The sequence below is a fragment of the Astatotilapia calliptera genome, chromosome 14 (genome assembly GCF_964374335.1).
Source record: "Astatotilapia calliptera chromosome 14, fAstCal68.1, whole genome shotgun sequence".
Lineage (NCBI taxonomy): Eukaryota > Metazoa > Chordata > Actinopteri > Cichliformes > Cichlidae > Astatotilapia > Astatotilapia calliptera.
The window spans coordinates 23,626,480-23,651,598 of record NC_137435.1 but is presented as its reverse complement, the minus strand read 5'-3'; the positions used below and the strand labels follow the sequence as shown (position 1 = coordinate 23,651,598).

At 42.6% G+C, this 25,119-nt stretch overlaps 1 protein-coding gene across 2 annotated transcripts in view; it reads right to left on the bottom strand.

Moving 5' to 3' along the window:
• Positions 1-19,916, bottom strand: part of ets1 (ETS proto-oncogene 1, transcription factor) — a 32,356-nt gene extending 12,440 nt beyond the window's left edge. The window contains exons 1-3 of one of the 2 annotated variants that reach the window (XM_026191928.2): positions 19,803-19,916; positions 18,077-18,153; positions 14,496-14,643 (exon numbers count right to left, since the gene is read on the bottom strand). In XM_026191928.2, the coding sequence (XP_026047713.1) occupies positions 14,496-14,643; positions 18,077-18,145 (217 nt within the window). In that variant the 5' untranslated portion in view covers positions 18,146-18,153; positions 19,803-19,916. Of the gene's footprint in view, positions 1-6,436; positions 6,819-14,495; positions 14,644-18,076; positions 18,154-19,802 lie in introns of those variants that run through there. The other variant, XM_026191927.2, reaches the window with a different exon arrangement.
• Positions 19,917-25,119: the final 5,203 nt, after the last annotated feature.

Sequence of the window (25,119 nt, the reverse complement as noted above, 5' to 3'; positions counted from 1 at the left end):
ACGGGGTGGCGGTCTGGTTTTAAGAGGGCTGCTTGTTCAGTCAGCCAGACTGTTTAAATTTCCATCTCAATGCCAAGAAACCAGGAATTGAAGTGTATGCAAGGCGATGAAGCCGGCCAGACCGGCAGCAGACCTTAGCATGCTTCGAAGCAGGACAACGTCAGGCTGAAGTCCTCCCACGCGCAAACCAGTACAATCCCACCATCACAGGCAGCAGTGCTGAATAACTAGTTTTATTCTTAGATCTTCACCACTGCCTTCTGGCTGCCCTCCTGAAACACAAGCCTGTGGTGGTGTAAAGCTGCTGTACGGGACAAGCCTAGTATTGCTGACATCTGTCTTTGGCCATGAAAATAGAGTTGCCCAGGATCATCACCACCACAGACACACTGGCTACTGAAGCAGACAATAAGTCAGACTAATACCCCATAGCTGCCTTTCTGTCTTTCTTTCCTCCACTCCCTCCTTCTCTGAAATCATATTAGCCCATGATGTGAAAGTGCATTAACGCTACTGTTTATGCTATGGCCTCGGTGCTTGATATGACATTCACTTTGATCCACGCCATCACCAAGAGACACTTAACATTATTTTTCTTTTTTCTTTTTTTTTGCTAAAAGCTTGTTAGAAATTCTGTCCTAGAAAAATAAAAAATAAAAAAATAAAGAGCTTTCAGCAGGATTTGGCTCCTTGCTGCAACTTTAACTGGCTAAAAGCTGCACTGGTCTGTCTTTAACAGTGTGAAAAGGTCTGTTTTTACTTACTTAGTCCAATAAGATCAGTTCATCTTGTTTTATGCATCAGTGCATAGTGGAGAAAAAAAAAAAGGGGGGGGGGGGGGTTGACAGGGAAGTGCTACAGTCCAGAGTGCAGGTGGCGCTAGCCTAGCCATGTCCAGGCTCCATTGCTGTTATAAACAGACATGGGATGCTCTGGAGGAACTGTTTAGGCGTTAAACCAAACACACGACATATCTGACAAACAGTTTACTTTCTGTGTTGCATTTTTTCCACAAAACATGGTGCCTGCCCCATTTTTAGTCCAAATTGATACATTCCGCAATCGGGTTCCTGATACACGCACGATTCATGTGGGACAGTATAAAGATGCACGTTCACACACTTGGATGGAGCCGTCTGCAACACAACCATGCTTACGGTTTGCAACATGTATGCTTGTAACGGTTGGGTCCAATTAGACATCATACATATACACATGTAAGAAGACTGTTGCTTGTTAGACGGCGAACTTTGGGCGGCAGATGGATACTTCATAAATAAATTCTCCCAAGACCGCCATGTTTTCATGTTGCATGCCTCGCATTCCACCTCTGTTTTACAATCGCCAATGTGCTTCTCACAGCTTTCTTGTTTTCCTCTAATGCGACCAAAAATGACTCGCGGTCTGAGTGGCAAAATGGTCTCAGCTCAAGAAGATGAATCGCTCTTCTATTTTGGGCTCCGTGTCAGCTCCACAGCTAATAGGAGCGTAAAACATCTGGCCACATCTTTCTTCCTTTATCTTTTTTATAAAGATATGCACGCTTTTCACGATGCTGTGAAACTTCTCAGGTTTGGCTGACTGTACTGATTGAAAGATTTAAACTAGGATTTTGATAGCTGGAAAGTTACAACTCAGGGTTTTGCAATACGAGATGGAAGTGATTTCAAAAAACATGAGACTAACGTTGCAGTTGTGTAAACTGGTGCTCGAAATATCTTATCTCACTCTCTTTAGTTCTCTCTCTTAAACACACACTCACATAGACAAGCATACATAGACAGGGTGTGACTCATTTAGTTAAAGGATGACTGGACGTACGGGGATATCGTGCTGCTTCATTTGACAATGTGACTGGTCATGATTAAAGCAATGACCAGATCTTGTAAAATTCCTGCTGGTGATTCAAAATGTGGTCACAGTTACCTTGAAACCACACATAAAACAAATACACGTTGCAGAGCAACAAAGAAGTGTCTGCAATAAGAACTTACGTGAAGCAAAAATAACAATGGTCTACACTCCCAATTTCTACGACAAAATAACAGTGATGAAATGTTTAATACAAAAAAAAGTACTCTAACTAACACAGCCCATAAAACACACACTCTGGACATATGTCTTCCATTTGACTGTGTCGCTCATTACAGGCATCGCAGAATCATACTTAAACGCCAAGCAAACACCACCCCTCTCTGTCATCTGTTGCTTTGGCGGGCTGGTCGATCTACATACATCTGACGCTGTGGGTCTGATATGGGCACACTCGGTGGCTGTGCCCCATTTGCTCACCTGATTACAAAAGCAGCATGCTATGCACACCAACTCCGAAAACAGGTGTTGTGAAGCAAGCATAGACAAAAGAGAAGAAAGTGAGCACAATGTAGAGCACACGCCGAGCAAAATAAGTTATCCGACTTCGTTGTGGACAGCCGAACATCTGCACTGAAACAAACCGACTACCTTTAAAGACAGTGGACTGATCCCCAAAGCAGGCGTGTTCCTAAACCGGCCAAGTTTCCATTTTATTATAGGAAACACAGCTACTAAATGTGGAAATATAAAACAGAAACTCTGTGAAAAAAAAGATTTTCACGACAATGTAGAGATCCGTGGGCAGTTGTTGAAGGCCTTTCTGGACAGTGAAAAGCTAGTCAGGGTTCCCCGTCATACTAGTAATGAGGGGCAGAGGACTGTGATAGCTGTAAGCTAATCAACACCGGCGCATAGCCAGTGGCGTGTGGTGTAGCAGGCGTCTAGTCCCATGACTCAGGGATTACAAACTAGGAATGACTGGGGATGGGACAAAGTGCATTCACCGGGAACTCACTACAGTATATACCACATCAAGGGCATGAGAGAAACTCATGTGGCCAACAGAAAGACATTGAAACAGAGGGAGAAAGGGAAAGGAGGGGGGAAGAATGCTAGTGGAGGAATTGAGTCAGTGGGTGGGTGAATGACTGAAAAGAGTAACAAAAAATGCTTTTTAATGCTTTCTGTTCCTCTCTCCTTTGCTTTGGTTGTCGGTGTTTTTATGTAATGCAAATAAAATCAGAAGCTGCGAGAAAGGCATTCTAGCCTTTGTGATCTCTTTTGCTTTTATAGCCATTTACTGTAGCCTCATTGGCCACACCTTGGTAGCTCCTCAACCCCTTACTCACCATATGCTTATTATTTAGTCGACTGCTGTCTGTGGAGCTAGCACGCCTTTTTTATGACTAAGCTTTATAAGCAAATATTAAGGTGTGTAGTCACGAGGGAAGCATCAAGAAAGACCCACGCACCATAACGGTTTTATGTTTCTATGGGCAACGCAACAGATGTAGGAACCAGTGAATGGTTGGCTGACTGGATGCGGGAATAACCCATTTAATGAAACAAAGTGGCACCACTGTGCAACACTGAAAAGAAAGAAAGAAAGAAAGAAAGAAAGAAAGAAAGAAAGAAAGAAAGAAAGAAAGAAAGAAAGAAAGAAAGAAAGAAAGAGTCATTGTGAAAGCCAAATTGTCACAGGGAGTCCCATTGAGCAAACTGATATCTGTTGCCCTCTAGGGACAGTCGAATCCCATTCAAATGAAACCTCATGTTAAGTAGGTGAGGCTGGACTAAAGTTTTGATCTCACAAACTAGATAGTTCGACACGCCAGACATCAGAAGAAAAACTGACCCGTTTGCTCTGTTTGGCCCAGTTCATTGACAGACCACATCAAGAGAAGCACAGATCACCCAAACAGTGTTTGCACAGCTGCTAGCCAGCCACGCACACTCAAACACTGGCATATATTACACTGTGCTACTCAAGCAGTGCTGTCACAAACGCACTAAAGAAAGAAAGAAAAAAAAAACTTATGTAACTCCCTCATTCCTGACTCAAGCTACTACTCCTCTCCACAGTGCACCAACATGAGAGGAACCATGAAAGAGAAAGTAGGTGAAGTCCTTCTATGAGTCTACTGTTTTTGCCATGGCCTGTATGTGCTTGTGCATCTGCTGCCTTTTTTAAAGTGTGGATTTGGATGCCATATAAGGTCTCTCGGAAGAAACGTCAGAACTGCCAGTTACAACAAAGTGCAGCATTTTTGATCAGATAAACCTGAACCTTGCCAAAGCTATTTCTATGCTTCTATGCATACCACCCAGCAGGGCATATTCACAAAACATTCCTGTCTTTCACTGAACCTCGACCTTCAGGCCTGGCAGAGACATAAACAAAACAGGGACTGCTCATTCAGGTCTAAAAACTGTATTGTAAATAATTAACTCTGTTGAATATTAAATCCATCACTGGGCAGCCATAATAAATGTTTCTCAAATGTACTACAATGCGCCTGGTGAGGTAATGTTCTACACTATCTTTCAAATTAGTCTCTGTAGAAGTTTCCTCGTGGCTAGAGAGTGCTTTCAGCAACAACAACCCCACCGGCTGGGTCACAACAAAGTAAGCTTGGGGTGCTTCGAAGTGAATCCCATAACAGTGAAGTAAGCGGTGTTATTTTGGGTTTACCTCTGCGCGAATGACTTTTAAAGAGTTACCTCTGCTGTCACTTCCGTCAAAAAAAGAAAACAAACAAAAGAGCAAGGTGGGCTAGAAACCACTTAAGACTGTTAGCAGGGTGTGCATGCATGTGCAGTGTGTGACTGCAGGTGTTATTCAAAACAATGCCATAGACCTGACGGGGCTAAAGCTGAGCTGCCATCACCACTTGCTGCAGAGGTGCTTCTCACAGTAACAGTCCAAGAACTTGACCTGTGTGGACTACTTTCTTTCAGTAAGCTGTAAGCAAAGGGCAAGTGCAACTTGGTCATGCCTTTAAATTTGTTATTTCTTATCAGGCTGAAGAACAGCCTTGGCCATTGGTAGTACATCTATCTTGCGACTATGGTAACACCAAGAAGTAAACAAGAACAGTGTGCGTGAGTGTGTGCGTGTATGCATGCGAGAGGGAGGTGAAGAAAGGATGTGTTTGTGTGAAGTTGTGAACTGCTCCTTGGCAGGCTTGGCTTGACCTGAGTGCACCCAACTTAGCGTAAGTAGGAGCGAGAGTTGCGAAATGCTTTTGCAAGATTGTGCTACGCTTTGGCAACAATTCTGCAGCTGTCAGCAGAATTTGCGACTTTTGTGTGATGTGCATGTATGAATCTATGCTCTGCAGGTATTGACAGCAGGGAGAAGGCGGTTAATGTGGTGAGTCACAGCCCCTTAGTGGGTCAGCACTAGCAATTAGTATCAGATTTCCATGATGCATCACTGCTGCTTGCTACTCTGCTAATAGGTTCTCTGCACCTGAACTGCAAAAGCACAGGGGGATTGGTTAATGTAAAAAGCTGCTGAATGCAAATCCTGCAAACGTGCCACCATATGCTATGAAAAAAAAAAGATAAAGAGAGAAGTGAAACCACGCAAAGGTTTAAACCCCAACACGAAAACAGCTTACAGTTGCGGCCTCCCCTGCCTGCGCCCTGGACTACCCCTGGAGCGATCCAAAGGGTTCTGGGCAGTGGAGTTAAGAGAGAGGCAAGCCTCAGCACTGCAGATTCATCACCTCAGCCTGCCTCTCCTGATTTCTGGAAAGTCAGTTTCAGCCACTAAAGGAGGAGGTGGTGGGGAGGGAGGCAGAGAAGAAAGGGAGAAAGAGGAGGCAGTTTGGTTGGTGGGTGAGGGGAGGGGAGGGGGTTATTAGGCACCACTGCCTGTCTCCCATGCCGGCTGGGCAATATGCCTTGGATTTCTCCAGCATGGCATGGAATATATGGGTCAGTGTTAGGTGAGATCAAAGCAGGATTAGAGAGATAGGGTTACCATCTGTACAAAAAGAGGAAATGTGGCAAAACTTAACTCGGATAGCTGTTCATGCTTGAGATCATCAGAGAACTGTCATAAAACATACAGCGTGTCTTAAAGTGGCAGCTACACACATGCATAAACAGTAAAAGTCACACTGCTGTTTGCATGTACTAGTAAAAATTGCCAATGCTATGCAAAGCAGCATGCTTTGTGATGACTGATCATAAATGTAAAAAGTCCAGTGTCCTAACTTTTTTTTCATATTAGCACATCATCACATCTGAAACAGTCACACCTGTCAGAGCCGGATTTCTAGCAATACGGAGCACACACACACGCACGCATGCATGTATGCATACAGTACAGTCTATTGCAAGACTCTAGACCCTCAGGCATGATTTCATCTTTCTCAAGTCTTGCCTGTAGAGTCCAATATTGAGCAACCAGCAGCGCCTTCATCAAAGAAATGCGTTCAGGACGTTATGTCCCTCTCTCAGCTCATCTACTTGTTCTCGAGAATTAGCAGCGTGCTTTACTGTGAGCGTAATCCGGAGACAGCCGCTTGTGTTACAAAGAAACATTGAGGAGTAATGTACAGTAAGTCTCGTGTTAGCTGTCAAAGCGCTCAGAAGAGTTGAGATTACTCACCGTCCATTTTTTCAGCCTTTATGATTGTTAACGTCGGTTTCATATCGACAGCTGCCGTCATGATCATCAGATCAGCGTGAATTAATAACGCCGCCTCCCTCTTTAATTCTAACACCTCCAAAAGCGCAATATATTTCAAAGGAAAAAAAAAATCTCCTCCTCCTCTGGCGTCCCGATCAGTTCTTGATTTTGTAAAAAAATATATATTTATATATATATATAATATTCTCCTCTCACACTAAAAAAAAGAAATGGAAAAGAAAGAAACGATTCAGATTCTTTTACTCCTAACTTATCTTTCTCCCTCTCCGGTACACACACTCCCTCTTTTCCTCGTTCTTTCTTACTCACTCACTCACACACTCACTCACTTACTCCCTCCTCTGTATCTGTGGCTATGGGCGTTGCATTTGTGAAGAACCAGAGTGCGACGACAGAGAAGGGGGCGGTGACTGGGAATAACTTGCTAGCTGATTCACAATTCAATTACAAGGACCCCCCCACCCCCACCCCACACCCCACACCCACCTCTTCCCTCTAGACACCCCCCCCCCCCCACACACACACACACCAGCTCATGTGAAAGCTGTTACCTGTGACCCCGAGCAGCCTACATACGTCATCGTACGCACTCGGCGCCTTGCTCTTGATGTTGAGAAACACGCTGGTGATTTGATGATGAACATTTTAAATATGTAAACACATATTTTTAAGAGAGACTAACGGAAAAAAACGTCTTTATCACCTAATTTAGCATGCCAAACCATTAGGAATGAATTAATGTTGATCTATAAATCAGAGTCTGAGTTATTAAATCAGAGTTATTAATGTGTGGAAATAGTATTTCTACTAAAATCTCAAAACAAATAAGCTATATACCTGAGATGAAGTTACTAAGAGCTAAAAGAACCTGGACTGTCTCTGTCCTATATATTCTGTGTGTCCAGGCATCCTCATAACTTGTAACTCACCCTCATAAACACCTCAGAGTATTTCCTGTTCAGGTTGCAGAGATCAATAAAAGTCAGCCACGTCTGTGTTCTTTATGCTGCTGCAGCACAGTCATAACAAAGTTTGTCTTTACAAACAGTTGCCCTATTAACCTTTATTGAAAATGAAGATATAAAAATAAAATAAAAATAAGGCACAAAAGTAATGCGAGGTTTAGTTGTCTGGATGTTTAAATCGATCTGCATTACCGAGACCGTCAATGAAAATCTAGTTTGGGAAATGCAAACTGCTTTTTCTTTAGTTTTCTGCTCGCTTTTTTTTTTTTTTTATCTGCCAATAATCAGGAACAATGACCATGCCTCACTGGAAATTGAATCATGTATTTGTTCTGCTGCTGAAAAAGAATAAAGACAAAAGAAAGACTGGGCTTTTTGCCACAGTAGGACTCCACTCTTCACAAGCTACTACCATCAAGGAGCACCTCCCATGGCAACAGAAGCTGTAATAACAGATGATTCATTTTTAACCAGGTTTTGTAAGAAATTTAAAATGTAAATAATTTTCTTTAGAGCACATATCCCACAGCCAGCCCCATCTTAAGAAACCTAGTTAGAATGAATCAATGGTACATCCTATGATGCACATCCACACGATACATCTGCATGTCTTGTACACTTGTACGTCTAAATGGGACGATGTGGGAGGAGGCTGGGGAGCCAGGGATATTGATCATGCATGGATTTTTTTCAACTGGTGGTACTTCACCGACTCCATTAGCAGCCCTGGATCGGGTTTCATTGCCCTGATAGGAGCCTCATCTGTGAGGAGTGCTGGTGGGTTCTGCGGTGAGAAAAGCTGCCTCACCAGGGAGGGAGGGGGGCTTTAAAGTAGAGGGGGTGATGGAGGAGAAGAATGGAGGAAGAAACAGTAGCTCTCCAGCAGTCAGCACGTCGGTCTCTCAAACGCTCTGACTGAACCTCTTTGTCTTCTGTTAATGAACTCCCTTGTATCTGCTCTTAAAAGGACAGCCTGGGTCCTTTTGTGCCTAAGGGCAGCCATTTAGAGTTTAATGGTGTTGCTGACTAATATCTGGGCTGGTGACACTCTGGATGATTTTCACTTTGTTCCTGTCCATCTCTATTGATTTACATATTTTGTTAATATTTCATTTGATTTTAGTGATGAAACGTGCATACTAATTGGTAAACTAATATCTTAATAATAATCCTGTTAAAAAGTGATTACAAAAGCTCTTGAAATTCTTGGCTCCACTATGCATCTGAATATATTTATATTATGTTAGTACATTGTTGAGCTGTTTCTCAGAGCAGTGGCCATTGCCTTAGATAGTCTGGTGTACAATGAACCTTAAAAGCAAGGCGAACAGCACTCTGACATGAGGAAAGGTTAAATGCTAAACAATCAGCTTCTCATCATCAGTCGTACAAGCTTATTATAACACAGTTTTGAACAATCTGAATTCCATAAGCAACTGCTAAAACAATTGTGTCATTTTCTTTTTAGCAATAAACATGAAACGACCGTCTCATGCATGTACAGTACCCCCAGGACACATGTCCTAGATCAAACAAGTTTTGGTTGCAGTGTCTCTTTTTCTTCACCTGGCAAATGCTGTTTCCATGGTTTTGACAGTTAGCTGCCTTCACTCATTTGTGTTGCTGTATAGCACCCCCGGCAAAAACAGCCTTCTCTCTCTCTCCTCGCTGCTGCTTGCTGTCAGTCTCTTACTGGCACATCTGTGCTTTCTGCCTGTCTATAATCCTCAGATGTAACCGTTGCACCTGCTACTTTTCACAGAGTTAACTGAAAGGTTATTTGATTTAGAGCAATCCATACAGCTGTCAAGTGATATTTGTCTTTGATGGCGGCACCCTCGCAGTAGTTGCAGGAGCCTTGGATGCTCTGAGGCTTTCGATGTTTGGCGTGTGCATTCTCACACATTTACAAACGCGAAGCCTTAAAAGATGACTGGGATAAAATCCCAAAGTCCCAGAGAATGTCTATGATCTGATGGGTATGGTATTTGCGTGAATAGAAGCCATTTAGCATGTAATCAGTCAGTCATTTATTTACAGCCACTCAAGCACACACACACACACATATGGGACACGCACACACACACACAGGGCAGACAGTCAAACAGTAAAACAGTGGGGTCCTTGTGGCTTCTGTCTAACAGCTCAGTCTCAGCTCTATCTGTGGTGGATGCTGTCTGAAGGTGCCACAGGCTGGATGCACTCCTGCTGAGATCAGAGGGTTAGCTGGGACAGGAGTGCTGTGTCCCTGTATGTGTGAGTCTGTCTCTGCTCATAGATGTCTACTGTGCTTGTGCACATCTCTTTCTTATGCCTCGCATTCCAAAATCTTTTTCTTCCCGAATGTGTTTGTGCGCGTGCATGTGTTTTTGTGTGTATGTGTGTGCGCACACGCCGCTAAATTGTGTGGATGTAAAGTGCACTGGGAAAGTAGCAGGGCCTCCCTGAACAAAGGCTCAGCTCTTTTCTGAACAATTAGCTCCGCTAAAAAGGACATCTCTTCCTCCATTAGCGGCACCACGTGCCCCCCATCACTCCATTGTGCAGATAATTCAATTATCCCCACCCCCCTCCGCGTCTCTTTGCCTCCCAGACCTCCCTTTACTTGTCTTGCGTTCTTCTCCCTCCCTCCCTCCTCTCCATTATTAGCACAGTCTCGCAGTCTGCTAGTCCTCACAGCTAAAGGGATCATACATCAGTGTTACTCTATGTTTCATATGAAAAATGAAGGTTGTGTATCATAGTAAATAGCAACGCCCAAAGGAATGATCCACTCAGTTAAGAAACAAGCAGTTGTTGGATTCTTTTTTTTTTCCTTTGGTTAATTGTTGTATAAATTCAGTTTATATTAAAATGCTAAAGTGAGCAACTGACCATTAACTATTACAAAGAGGACTTGACTCAACAACCAACGCAAATTACGGGATACAGTTAGAGGAATTCACTTTTACCGCTACTGGTAAAGTACGCTCATTGTTATTAAAAGCTCTGCATATTGCTATGCTCACGACATAAACATTAAAACAATGGGAGGTCTATCACAGGATTCATTAAAGCACCACCTTTCCTGGTGAGCTGGCATCTGTTGCATCATCACCCCCGTCAGTGATTGCATGTCTTTCAGAACTGCATGTTCTCCTACTGAAGTGGTTTGTAATTAGTCACTGCGCTATCAAGAGGAACTTACCACAGGAACACTTCCTAGAAATATGGCCTGTAGAACTCTGGGAAAGGGAAGTTTAAAAAATGATTGGTACTTAAAAGCAGAGCGTTTCCAAAAAGAGAATAAATAAATAAAATTACAACACTAACAGAGAAGAAAGCAATCATTTTTCAATCAGGGTACAATGCCAAAAGCTGTAGGTGAAAAGGGGAAAAATGCATTTCTGACGATCTCAAGTGATATTTTAAAAAGCATTGGAGAAAATGGCTCATCAAAGGAGAAGAAGCAAAAAAATAATTTCAAGATTTCAGTTAACCAAAGCAGAACTTTGAATTATGGGATAGAGATTCCAGAGTGGCTCTATTGTAAACCGTGTCTCAGAAGCCTAATGTGGAAACTCATTCAAACGGTTCAGACATCTAAAAATAAAACTACAAATGTGCAGTGTAGTAGAAGCAGATGAACTCTTCACTATTTTTATTGACTTGCATTTCTTGCTTTAGCTCTATCACCATGCCATGCGCTTCAAATGTGCACAGTTGTGTAGCCCATTCCCCCACAGTTGTCTGCCGCTTTTCCGTGTTTCCACTCTTGTTTTGTTTTATTGTTAGAGGGGGAAGTGTGCGCTGGCCTGATTAGTATCAATGTTTCCTCCTTTCCCATAACCCTCCAGACCCCCGCAGGCTGCCTGTTTACTTTTAGAAAATAAAAAATGGGCCTTCGCCCGTGAGGACGTGCCCCTCATCAGAGGCGAACCCCCCCCAACTCCACTCAAGGCCCCACATCTTAGATCCTCCTCCCCTCATCTCTTCTCCTCCCACCACTGCAGTCCCACTTCTGTGACTTCTCTTTTTCCCTATCCATATTCTCTCCTAAAATTGTACTCCACCCCCCCCCCCCCCCCCCCCAATTCCCCTCCTCTTGCAACTGTCCAGCTGTCAAATCACATCATATAAAACACAGGCCAATGGTCTCTGAGTGCCAGATCACAGCTGTGTCTGCGTGTACTAAATGGGAGTGCATGTTTAAATGTACAGTGAACTCAGGAGAGCCTGGGAGTGAATGTATGTGTGTGTGCGCCTCCCTGTATGTGTGTGTGTGTGCCTGTTTCACTGAATGGAAGGATGCTGTAATACAATACACACAAGAGTGCAGGGTGTGAATTTAATGAATGAATACGCGAGTGTGTATCACTCCAGGATGTTGGTGGAGCGTGTTTGCATGTGTGTGATTTCTGTGCCTGGATTTTGGTGAGATTGTGCAGAAATGCACCCTCACTCTTTTATTAGCACACACACACACACACACACACACACACACACACACACACACACACACACACACACACACACACACACACACACGCATACTTAACTCACACATGCACATAAAGTGAATTTCCTCAGTGGGCGTTTGCAACAGATCCTTTGGTGTGAGTGTTGGAGAGTATAGAGTAGAGCTGGGTTAGTGTAAACATTACCATGTCATGGCTGTTGTCAGGAAGCAGTGTGTGTGACATTGGGCTCAGGGCCAAGCATGTAACATCCTAAATCCCTGCCTCACATCTGCTCTGTATCTTTTCTTTCTCACAGTAACACGTTTCATTTTAAACACACCCAGTCCATTCACAAGGGGAAAAATAGTGACTTCAGTTGCAAAATCAGGCTCTAACCACCTTAAACGACACACAAAATATTTCATCCCAAATATCCAAGACAGACATGACATGTTTGTGTTTATATTTATAGCGCCAATGGATTTGTTACATGAATATACATAAAGAGGGGGGTTTACAGATGTGAAAAAATAACAGAATTTAAAACTGGCAAAACCTCAGTGGTCTGAAAAAGAACAAGTATGCGTTCAAATACGAGAAATCTCCAAAGCTCTGCTTGCACAGCACCAGAAACTTAAAATTGTTTGCACCTGTATTTCTAAGTCTACACAAATCGTTTGCGGGTATTCAGAATTTGCAAATGTGAAATTATTAAGAGAAGTTTCTCTTTGTTTTTTTCAGTTTGAAAGAAATGAGTCAAATCAACGGCTCGGGGTGTGGAGACTGTGTCAGAGATTATTGAGCAGCTTTTTGAGGTTAACGGCAACTCATAACAGCGTATGGTGGTAGGACAGAAACCAAAGCAGTTCTTATGACATTGCTGTTAAGAGCTAAATGACTCTAACCGCATCTCCAGGTGGCTCAAATGCTCTGAGACCTGCGGTCTCCATGGATTTTGGAGACGAGAACGAGAAAAGAAAAAAAAAAAAGAAGGTCAGCACTCGGTCATTTTTTTCCACTTAGCAATGTTTATGTCAATGGTTTAGCGCTGGGAGGAATGAAGTGAGTGCTCCAAAAGAGTGTGTCTCTGTAACAAACATCAGCAAATCCCATCAAATCCTGACTCCCTCTTGTACTGGCGTATGCAAGCATATGCACACACACACACGTACAAACACACACACACATACTCTCTCTCTCTCTCTCTCTCACACACACACACACACACACACACACACACACACACACACACACACACACACACACACACACACACACACACACAAGCACTTAGCCCCCCTCCACCTCTCCAGAGACCAAACCAGAGGCTTGGGAAAAAGATGGCCGCCCTTTGGCCCCCTGTCTTGCCCCTGCATCCAGCTCAGGGAGGTGACGGAAGAAAGCCTGTGCCCCCCAGCACCCCTATCTTACTCCCGTGGCGTGTGTCCCAGTCCAACAGCATCAATCACTTTTGAGAAGTAGAAGAGGCCAGAGTCAAACGCAGGCAAATGCACTGGGAGGAATGTTCCAGTTTAAAATAAAACTAATTTGAAAAACAATGAACGAAAAAAAAAAAACCTAGAAAGAGAGGGCTGTTAGAAGAAAAATGAAGAGCATTTGCCCCCAGAAACAGAGTGGGAGGAAGATAGAGAACGTAAGAGAGGGGGGTATGAGGGTATCTGGTAAAGGCATTGCCCTCAGGGTCAGCATCACCAACATCCCCCGTGCAGCAGACGCAGAACAACAGGCCAAGTTGAGACTCTGCACGCGTGCATGTGTGTGTGTGTATGTCCTTAAATGTGTGCAATACTGAAGTTGTGGAAACATAAATCTGTTCCACTTTGGGGTCTCTATTAATAGGAGCAACGCATGTCCACAGTGTAAATCATCACATTTTACTTTTGAAAGCTTGGTTTAAGGTTAGGTTGCGGGTTAGGGAAGATGACAATCAGGTTAGACCCTTGTCCTGAGCTCCCCTTTTCCCCATCTAGCATACAGCAGGGACTTTTTTCACATAACTGGAAATACTCAGTTTTATTTAAGCATTGATGCCTCCTTCATAGAGCCTATGCAGGCAGCTAAGCACAAGATGTCCACTCAGCTTGGTGTGAATTTTCCAGACAATTACCTTCACTATTCTGTACCTGGAAGATGATAAGTTAAAGGCTGTCAGCTCTGACTGAAACAGGCATCGGGGTTTGACATTCATGGTGACAATACATGTGTTAAAATAGCTTTATTGTGTTATAACAACAAAATGAGCAAGATTTGGTGTGCCATGATCGAAGAGATGAATCCATTTAGCATACAAACTCTTTTGGTTGCTCTTTGTTGTTGTAGTGCCGAATCACATACAAGAAGGAATAAAAAGGAGGCAAATTGTAATCTCTATTTTCTGACAGATTACCACTTCTGCATCTTGTGGTTTCATACAAGCTATGACAATGTTTCTATCAAGCAACTAAGGGTCTATTAGGAACATTAACATTTGATTGTAAAAGGTTAACTTGATCAAAACGCTATCACAATTAAAAATTGTTAAATTATGGGTCCTGGTTGAGAATCAGTTCATAAATACTACATACACTTGACATCACACTGATGATTTCTTACCTGTAGGGCACATTTCACGTCCGTCCGGAACCTCCTGCAGGGGTATATCGTGAGGGTAAAGGGGCTGTGATGGGTAATACTGCTGATGAGGGTGAACCACACCTGGGTGCTGGGTCTGTGGGCCCATTGCCACACCTCCACTCTGCCTCTGGAGACAAAATTTAATTTGTAATCATTTATCCACAAGATGACAAACAGAATGTGCAGTTGCATGCATTCTCTGCATGCAACTGCTCATTCTTTCTTAAAAGAAATCTTTTTAAAAATCACCCAAACTTCACAAACGAGGGATGGGGACTTTTTATTTGATAAACATTAAATAAATCAGTTAGCAACACAAAATGTGGTATGGACTTTATGAAGTTTATGCCTCTAACATTAAGTTATACAGTCTTCCTAATTGGGATTTTGGTTATAGTGAGCTCAGATAGCATAGCTAATGAGGATGTATGTGGAAAATGCTCCTTTTAAAACTTCTGTAGTGTGTGAGTGTTAGAATAAAAGATATGGTCAGGGTTTAAAATCACCCAAAATCACTTGAACCCTTGAAGAACAAGAGGAAAAGCCTGTTGGTTAGTGTGCCTTTCCATTGAATAATTATGCAGCTAAATTTGATGTGTTAACCAATGAAAAATGTTAACGTATGAGCTTATCAATATAGCTGTCCGGTGGCTTTGTCCCAGAGTGTAACCTTGTATTTTGGAAACATTTTTTCATTGTACTCACATACAGATAACCCCTGCAGCTAAATTTGACTCATTCAGTTTATCTTTGCTCTGTTGTTTTATCCTGCTTATCGCAGAACTGTTCACGTAAGAGGCTGCACTGGGGGGGAAGTCTAAAGTCAGCACTTGGCAGCAGGGCTAAAGAGATATAAAATTCTTTGAGGAAACAAGAGACAGTGGCGAAGAAGATAGCCATTTTTAGTAAATCAAAATCTAACTTTGACCACTCATGAAAAACATCAGGAAATAGCATTCTTTAAAACTGGCGTTTTTCTCACAGGCACATGACGGCTTATATAACTGGATATATAATTGGATATAACTACAGCATCCTATGATTTATGTCACATGTGTAAGTGACAGCCCCAGCAGACAGAGTGACTGGCAATCTGATAAGCAGCTCCTGTTTAAGCACTGCACCATTTATCAGTAGCTATCTAGTTTTATGGATGACTAACATGACCAAAGAATCGAGGAGGCCAGTTTACAAGGTTCTTGAGAGATTTGCATTTTCTATCAAGTCAGTCAGCAAAGGAGGGAAAGTTAGATAGGGAAGAAGGGAGCCACATGGAGGATTTATGGAGTAGACAGGCTGTCGCAGATACCAATGCAGATACCATCGACACCATAATATTCAGCTCATTCAGCTCATGTAGAACAATTTTAAATGTCGGGGTCAGCCTATATTTGGAGGAGCCTGCCTTTATAATGCATGCTTTTATATGGCCTACCTGTTATTTTAGGGACTAAAGTATTGGGAAATCTAATAGAAGTTTAGGGTCAAGTAATTTCTCAGGGGGACGACTACTGTCGACTACTGTAAATGAAAATTCATATATTTTGGATGTGGGGCTTGCAATGCTCACTATTTTTGAGTATAAGTATTAGCAGCATCCTGTTTGTTTTAATAATCTATGTGAAGCACATTGAGTTTATGTGTAGTGGAATGTGTGAAAATTACATTTTTTTTCAAAACATTATACCTATTAATCAGTGAGAGCATGACATGCTTACTGTTGTTGCAGAACTGAATAGTCTTTGGTGTATAGGACTTCAGCATTCTTATATAGCATGTATGTGACGCAGTTAGATGTATTTTTGTGTTTGGCCTCACTCCAGTAATCCAGTTAGACCATTCCATGTACAGAAAGGCATAACTTTAGAATATTGCAACATATTTTGCAATATGGTGAAGAAATCTTACAGTGCACATGTAAAAACAACTGAAACGCCCACTGTTACAAGACGCTACATTTGTGTCACAATCAAACATATGCGCACAGACACATACTCAATTACCACCGAGTGGTTTTAAGAGGAAAGCCCTTGTCTATTGCTAGCAAACCAGGCAGATTTAATTAAACATACCTTTGTGTTACTTGAAATGTGGTCTATATAAGGGTTCTTAATATACTTAATACAAATGATGTGTTGTTAACAGGTTATAATTTTTTGCACTTTTGCTTTTCTGCAAAGACAAAATGTAAAGTTCCAAAAATAGCCGTGTCTGAAATCATACATCCATATGTCCACGCAAACAACTTGGAGTGCAAGAAAAGTGAGTTGCAAATTTAGATCCAAAATCTAAATTTGCAACTCATTTTTGAGTAAAACAATGAGTTTTCTTTGTACATTGTGGAGGTAATGAGTGATTCTGGGTACAGCCCCTGCAACCTGCTGCTGTTCACTCCATCCTTCATGTCTGGGGTTCTTTCATTGTGTTCATTATTTGCGTGAAAAAGATATGTAAAGAAAAGGATTAATTCAATGCATTACAAAAGGTAAGGTTACAAATGAAACTATTTGCATTTGTATCAATTTCATTTTCAACAAGCTGTGTGATTCTTTGAGTTTTTCTTTTTCTTTTTGCAGCTGTTTTCTGAATACTGCCTTTGTGAAATACATAGAACTTAGATATTGTCTTAAAGAGAGAAAAAAATATCAGAGCCTTTGCTTTTTGCTGATAATTTATGTAAATTCAAGAGAATAAAGCTACCGAGGTGACATGGGCTCACCTTTTGACCAAGCTGCCCTTGTATACAGTAGTCTCAATTTCAAAGGCAAGCCCCACCACCTGAGCCAATTAGGAAACAGGGAGAGGCATCATTCTGTGTTTTGTATTAGAACGGGGTGGGGTTGCCATTTGCATGTAACCTCAGTCTATTATCCTAATGTGCTGGCGCTCTGCATACAAATGGAGCCATTTATTTTGCAGCACACTGGCCTTCACCCTTCAAATGCTCACCTGACAGGAATCCCAATGTTCCCAGCAACTGTCTCTGACTTTGTATTCAGCACTACCATTTGGAAAGTGTTAAGGGTTCTTGCAAACACACTGCTGCAAAGCACAGTGCGGGTGGCTCAGCTGAGAAAAGTGCTGGTCTGCTGGGGTTGCCTGACTCCAGTTTGATTGGTTAGTGCCAAGGCTGGAGGCCTAGGTCTCATTATTTACAATATTACTTGCTAAAGAGAAGTACACAGTGCAGGCTTGTTGTGCAACACAGAGGAGCTCGAAAGGGCAATTTCACAGCCGTGTAGAGAATTGTCTTGTTCAACAGCTCTGTTTCCTAACTTTTGATGAAATCATGAGGAACAGCATGTACAGATACAGGCGCTTTTACTGCAAACCCTGGTGGAGTGAACTGAAAAAGAAATAGAGTATCCTCCTGTAAGGTGATGGAATCCAGAGTTGCTAATACACTGACAAGAACACCACTCTAATGCTCCTGCACACATTCCTGCACTGAGCAGTTTGCACACACACACAAACGCTCATTCGCTCACACTCGTGGACGGCTGTGTGGTAGGTAGCCGAGGCAGTCTTAACACAGAGATAATTTACGAGGGAGGTCTTACCAGTGTGCCCAGACGGTCACAGGGGTGAAGGGCTGGGTAGGAAGAAACTGGATCCATGTAGTAACTCATCACGGACACTGTGGACAGGAGAAGCAGGGCCTGCTGAAGGGATCAACGTACAAACAGTGCAGGCAGAGAGAGGCAGCCTATCCGTCACACGCTGTCTACACTTTGTGTGTGCAGGTCCGTGGTATATGTGCATGTATGCATAGGTGTGTGAGAGAGGAAAAGCTGGGAGAGGGAAGGGGGTCAAGAAGGAGACAAGATAATACAGGGAAATAGAAATTTGAGCTGTTTTTTTTAATAATAATAATAATAATAATAATGGATTGGATTTATATAGCGCTTTTCAAGGCACCCAAAGCGCTTTACAATACCACTATTCATTCACTCTCACATTCATACACTGGTGTAGGCAAGCTACAGTTGTAGCCACAGCTGCCCTGGGGCAGACTGACAGAAGCGAGGCTGCCATATCGGCCCCTCTGGCCAACACCAGTAGGCAAGTAGGGTAAAGTGTCTTGCCCAGGGACACAACATCCTGTTTTCATGCCATTTTTTACATTTGTTTTTGATTTACAATATATATTTGCGTTACTTTATTTCTATTGACACGTAGTCAATCAATCAACATCTCACATTGCGCTACTTCATGGTTTAAGTCTGACAGGATGTTATTTTTTTAAGAAAATCTTGGTATGTTCTCAACAAAAATGAATTTCAGCTGATGTAAATCCATCCACTAAGGAACATTTCCACCACTTCTTCCACTATCTTCCTCCCTCCCATTACACCAGTCTGCCTCCTCCTTTCATCTACCTCGCTTCTTCCTCCTCTTCTCCTTCACCCTCCTTCCTCCTCCTCCTCTCCTTGCCGCCCTCCTCCACGCTTCTGCTTATCACTTAACATTGTTTACTCAAAGCAGCACCAACAAAAGAGACTGAAAAGTGAACTGAAGGACTGCATTAGAGGTGGGTTGTGATATGGGCAGTGTTGTGTTTCATACAGGTCTCATCTTCGTCACATTCATATGTTAAGCAATTTGGCATTTCTAGTCTGTGGCAGCTGCTGACAGAAAGATGTGCAGCCGCTCAATGCTTGCAGATGTTCGGCATATCAAAAATAAATAAATAAATAAATAAATTTAAAAAAAGATTCAAATGCTTTTATTCCCGTAGAAAGAAAAAAATAGCACAAAGTGAATAATTACTTCTGTCAATCAAACGCATGCCTTACTTTTAGCCGTTCAAGTCTCTCTGATTTATTGAGAAAAAGGCAAAAAAATCAATAAAAAAAATCAATAAATCACTGCTAGATAAAACATTCATATAGGTCTAACTCCACATTTAGTCATATGAAGAGATGCTATTTATATATGAAGCTACATTTCGGAGCTCTGTTAGAAATCAGTTTAAAGCCCGTTAATTGAAGGCAATTAGCAATCCTGAAGTTTCTCTTGTTCAGAGAAAATAAAATAAAACAAAAACGTGAAGGCAACTTTTTATGCGCAAAATAAGTAACGGTGGAACAGGTCGGAAACAACGCGTCATGCATTCGGAAGAATTCCTGACGGGAAAAAACTAAAACTTTAAAGCCAACACTTTCCCTCTCGTGGATCAAAGGAGCGACGAGCGCAGATAATAACAGCGTCTTCTTATTCTACCACTGACCTGTAAGAAGATGCAGAAAGAAAAGAAGAAGAAAAAAACAACAACTTTGCACTTACCGACTGCGGTGTTTAAAAGTTTCCTGTGAGCGCTGGACAGCTGAGTGTGACAGCTGAGCGGTGGACTGCAGAGATGCTGTACCTGCCTCGCAGCGAATCCCACGGAGGAAGAAATGATATGCACACTTTTAGTCCCTCCCTCAGTCCTACGGTGATCCTCTCCAAATCCAATTTTTCCTCTGTATGTAGTCTTTGGACTTCACATGTGGTTCACATGCAGCCACAGTAGGTGTAAACTTGTAGAGAACCTGTGCTGCCATGTGTAGCTTTTCCTCTATTTTCAGTCAGCTTGTGTTTCAAAAGATTATAATATCTATATTCTCTTTCAGTAAATATAACAGTGTCATTTTTTTTTAGCTAAATTAGATTTAGGTTTGTTTATTTCCTTTTTCTTTTGGTTTGTTTGTTCCTCTTCCTCCATCAGAGTCATGACAGGGAGGAAACAGCAGGGAGGCAAAAAACAAAGGTTTTGACTATCATTGCAACTGTTGACTTTCCTGTGATGTTGTCCTCTGACACCGTTGTTTGTCTGACATGCAATTTTTTCTCTCTCTCTCTCTCTCTTTAAAACAAGGATCTCAGATGTCTGAGCATGTGTGTCAAGCAGCAATTTTACATTCTTGTATTATCGTAACCTGGCACAGTATCCCAGACTTCTTAGATCTGGCATCGGCTGAAATTACCTTTTAAAGGAAACTGTGGCTGTTAGATCAGTTTGTCTTAGCAGAAAGCACCTGCATATTTATTTACTGTACATCACTGACCATCATATCATCCTCCAACCTTTAACTGCAAGCGTCGGCCGGTGCATGCGGGACACTGATTAAAGCAGTGGTAGGAACACTGACTGCTCTTCTGCGAAATGAGAAGCCCCCCACTACAAGGCAAAATCTACATCCACATGTTCTGATAGAGGATAGTGATAAGTAATCGAGATTGGGCAGTGTTATCTGTCTATTTGCTTATTCATTGCTGCATTTGTTTGCTTATTTCCACGCTGAAAACTCACAAGCTTTCCACAGCATTGCTCCCTAACAGCACCCCCCCCCCCCCCCCCCACACACACACACACACACACACACATACTGCTTCTTCTCCCCTCTTCTCTCTCTCTATCAGCTCAGCACTCAACACTTGCGAGGCATCTGAAACACCTTGTGGCTCCATGATAATAGCGTGACCTCAGTGCCGCATTTGTTTGAATTAGAAAGTGCACGGTCCAAACCTCCTGACAACCACTGCTCTTACCAGTAAATCTTAAGTCTGGGGGGTAAAGAGGTGTGTGTGTCTGTGTATGAGTGAGTGAAGAGCTGTGGGGATGTGGGGTGGGGGTCAAGTCCAAGGTGAGAGGCGTGAAAAAGTACCATAAGGGGCTTTCTCAAGACCTCATCTGAATCCCTTGGCGTTCTCAGGGCCTCAGCACTCTGGGCCCCCAGGGGACACAGATGGGCAACACGTCGAGGGCAAAAGGCGAGGGTATGACTTATTGCCATGTGGAGAGAAAAAGCACGAGACGCGCCCCTGTGATGAAACCAAATTGAATAAAAGCGGGGGTGAATGAGATCCAGATCTTCAGCCGATGCCCTGGCAATGCTGTTTCAATTAGCCGGCTCACCAGTTCAAAGGCGAGGCCCCAGATACACTTCTGCTCTGCATGAAGCTACTATCATCGCTTTGCCCCTTGCCTTTCACCTCCCCATTACGGTGCCATCTTTTTCCGCTCAGAGCCTCAGCCCGTCTGCTGGCTTTGCTCATGTTTTACATTAAACAGATAGTGAACGGCTTGCCATCGCAGTCGGTGAAAACCATCAGTCAAACAACCTGCAGGATTTTACGACCTTTACAATCACTCTCTTGGTTTGAACTGCATCTGGATCAGCTCTGAATTAAACTTATGTTGGGTTATTTTTACCAGAAGAACAACATTTAATACATTTTTTTCTTGTTTTTATTTTATCTAAAACCATGTGAACTTAAGGTCATGACAGCATTATGCACAGCCCATATTGAAACACAACCCCTTATATAAAATATGCTAATATTTATACTGAAATTACACAGTTCTCAAGCATCACTTTAAACTACGTTTTTCCTTTTAGTTACGATACATAGGAATATTCATCATCCTTCTTGTTTTCTTGATGGTTTCCTGTCAGCTCACTGCTCAAGCGCTGCAGCCGTTTGTCCTCCACTGGTATCCCACATCTTGTTGAGCAGCTCCAGACTGAATCCTTTTGTCTCATTTTCTCGTTTTGGATCTTCCAAAGATAGCACTGACAGGTGATATTAATGGTCTTTTATTAGCATCGTCCTGATTGCTACAGATTTTTTGGAAGCGCAAGATAAAAAGAGCGAGGGAGGAGAACAAAAAAAGAAGGAGAGAGACAGAGAGAGAGGGAGAATATGGAAGTCCTCCACCCACCACTTCTCACAGGAGATCGCCTCTCTTTGATAGCCTGCCCGAATCTGTTCCCCCCATAGAAACTGCCCTGCAGATGTTGTTGCTGTATGTCGACTACAAAGAAGGAGCCCTTTATGAGAGGAACATCTATTTTGGTCCTCAGCGTTTCCGAGTTGTGGTGCTCAGCGAGAGAAGTGCAGGCCTAATCTTTCTGCTGTTGAAAACTCTGTTTTATTCTCTGCCCATGATATTTTTAGATTAAAGCGCAGTTCTAATGAATAAAGCAAGAATGTAATGTTTTATGACAGTATCAATATGCCATCACTGTGGTGGACTTGGGCCTAGAACAGCCTACGTTGCTATTGGCATCAGCAGACAGAAAAAGGGGTGGGGTGGAGGGGGGCGGGGGGGGGGGGGGGGCACATGGGACAGTAACCTCAGTGAAATCACAAATGTGGAGAAGCCTTTGTTTCGGGCCTGACTATACTCGTTTAGAAGTGCTTGTGGCTCAGATTTTCATCTTCAGCCACAGAACCGTGTCTTTGTTGCACTGTTGACTGCGAGGCAAAGGTCTCGGGGGCAATATTAGCTCTTGATATTATTTTTAATTAAGGCACCAATCCTTCAGCCAAGTTGTCCAAACAGTTCTAAATAGGCTCTGTAAATCAGACAAACATCCTCAATATTTGATGGGTTGAGAGTGTGCACTATAGCCTCCAGATGGTTTGTGTTTCTCAAGCGTTTCACGAGGGATGGTACGGGACAGCAATCTTCTGTTCGAGTGTGCCTCTTGACAGAGCAAGTTCCTCCAAATCACATGCTGAGTCGCTGGACTTCTGCCTAGGTCTTCTCTCTCTCTCCCTCTCATGCTCTCTTTCCCCACTGGTCTTCTGACTCCACTGTGTGTGGATTTATTAGTAAGCTATGTGTGTGCACGAACTGTAGCTCTTGCTTTTTTGCCAGTCAATACTTTGTTTAATTAATTCCATGACAAACTGATTCGTGCTGAAGCTAACACTATGAATTTTGGCTTTTACACCCCCCCCCCAAAAAAAAAAGGCCAGCACAGCTCGCGATATCAGGATATCAAGCAGTTGTGTGTGTCATAGTCAAAGCTGTTCAAAGCTAATGCATTCTTTGATAAGTGTAAATGTAATGGTGCTTAGGAAAAACAAATCAAAACACTGATGTTCTACACTAAAAGAAAAAAAAAAAGATGGGAGTAGAGTAAGATGAAAGGCAAGCAGTCTGAAGATGTAGGGAGAGGACTAGATGCACAGTCCAACTTTCACTGGTTGATAAGCTGCTGGCCTGGCGCCAAAATCCCCATCCCCACACCCCTCAAACACACACATACTCACACACGCATGTTCAAACACCCCACCCAGTGGTGAGCACTGACCCTCACCACCCTCACAACCACCACCACTCCAGTGGCGTCTCCAGCTCGCTATCCCTCTTCATTAGTGTCCCAGAACGAGATGCTTGTCATGTAATTAACAGAGGTTTTCTGAATGCCTGCGTAACGCACGCTCTCATTAGGAAAGCGGAAAAAAAAAAGGCTGGAGCGAGAGAGGAGAGGTGGGGAGGCAGGCCTGGGAGGCACGTAGAGGGAGAGCAATCGGGGAGACAGATGGGGAGAGAGACGGACAGAAGGACAGGGAGTACATGGGGGGGGGAATAACGTGCTTAGAGCAGCAAGAAAAACAGTGACTTACATGTCGAGGGGCAAGGTTTCTGACTTTCCGCGTGCCAGCTAGGGACACAACTGACAATTACTGGGGTCTGGACTAAATTATAACGACTTACCTCAGTCAACTGCTATTCTCGTTAATATTCAAAAAGTCTTCTAGAGGTCGTTTAAGCCAAGCCCTCCTCGGTTTTCTCTCAGGGTCATCGTATTTAAATGTGATGTAAAACGAAACAGATAAGTCAAGTATGAATAATGAGTATAAGTGTAAAGGGAAAGTTACCATAGCTGTTGAAAAACATGTAATTGTGCTTATGTTTGAATGACTATTGGCTCTGGTGACCTGTCCTCGGTCTCTATGATAGCTAAGATAGGCTCCAGCCCACTTATTAGTCAAAAGAAACAGATGAATACTGCTGTATATTTCCCAGCACCTAATTTAGCAGAAGTCTGGAGAAAGTCTCTAAAGTATAAAATGTTATGATTCTTGTTGAAGCCATATCAGGTATGAAGCAAAATTGTACATGTACCTGGCCAGAGAGGCTTATACACTGAACCATTCAGAGATGTACTGAAGGGCCAAATCACTGAGACCTTTATGAACTAATCAAAGGATTTTAAAGGTAATTCTTTATTGAACTGGGAGCCAATGAAATTTCCTCAGTACTGGGGTAATATGTTCAAATTTCCATGTATGACTGACTCTGCTTCATTCTAAATATGCCGGCAATCCATGGACCAAGAGCCAGGCTGAGAAAAGAATGCTCTAACTTTTGACACATATTTTTCTAAGTGACAAAAAGCTGTTCTGGTGACTTTATTAACATGATCATCAAAACAAAAATCACCGCCCATGCTTCCTTACTGTTTTAGAAATAATTGTGATATATATGAAAAAATATTTCTGTCTTGGCTAAAGGTCTAAAACGTTTCTAGTCATCCAGCAGTTAGTGTCATCAGCGGAGTTTATAGATCTTGAGAGCAAAATAATAGGTACAACTGTATATCATCTGCATAAGAGTGAAAGGAGATGTTTTTATATATTACAGTACCAAGCAATAGCTTGTAAAAGTTAAAGAGCAATGAACGAAGAGAAGACCCTTGAGGAACACCTGTTTTATTTGCGCAGTTCTAAAACTACTTATTGAAACATAAAAACCGCTGCCCTTTAGGTATGAAAGCGGTCGAGAACCTGACTGAATCATGAAGCCTTTGAATTAAAATGT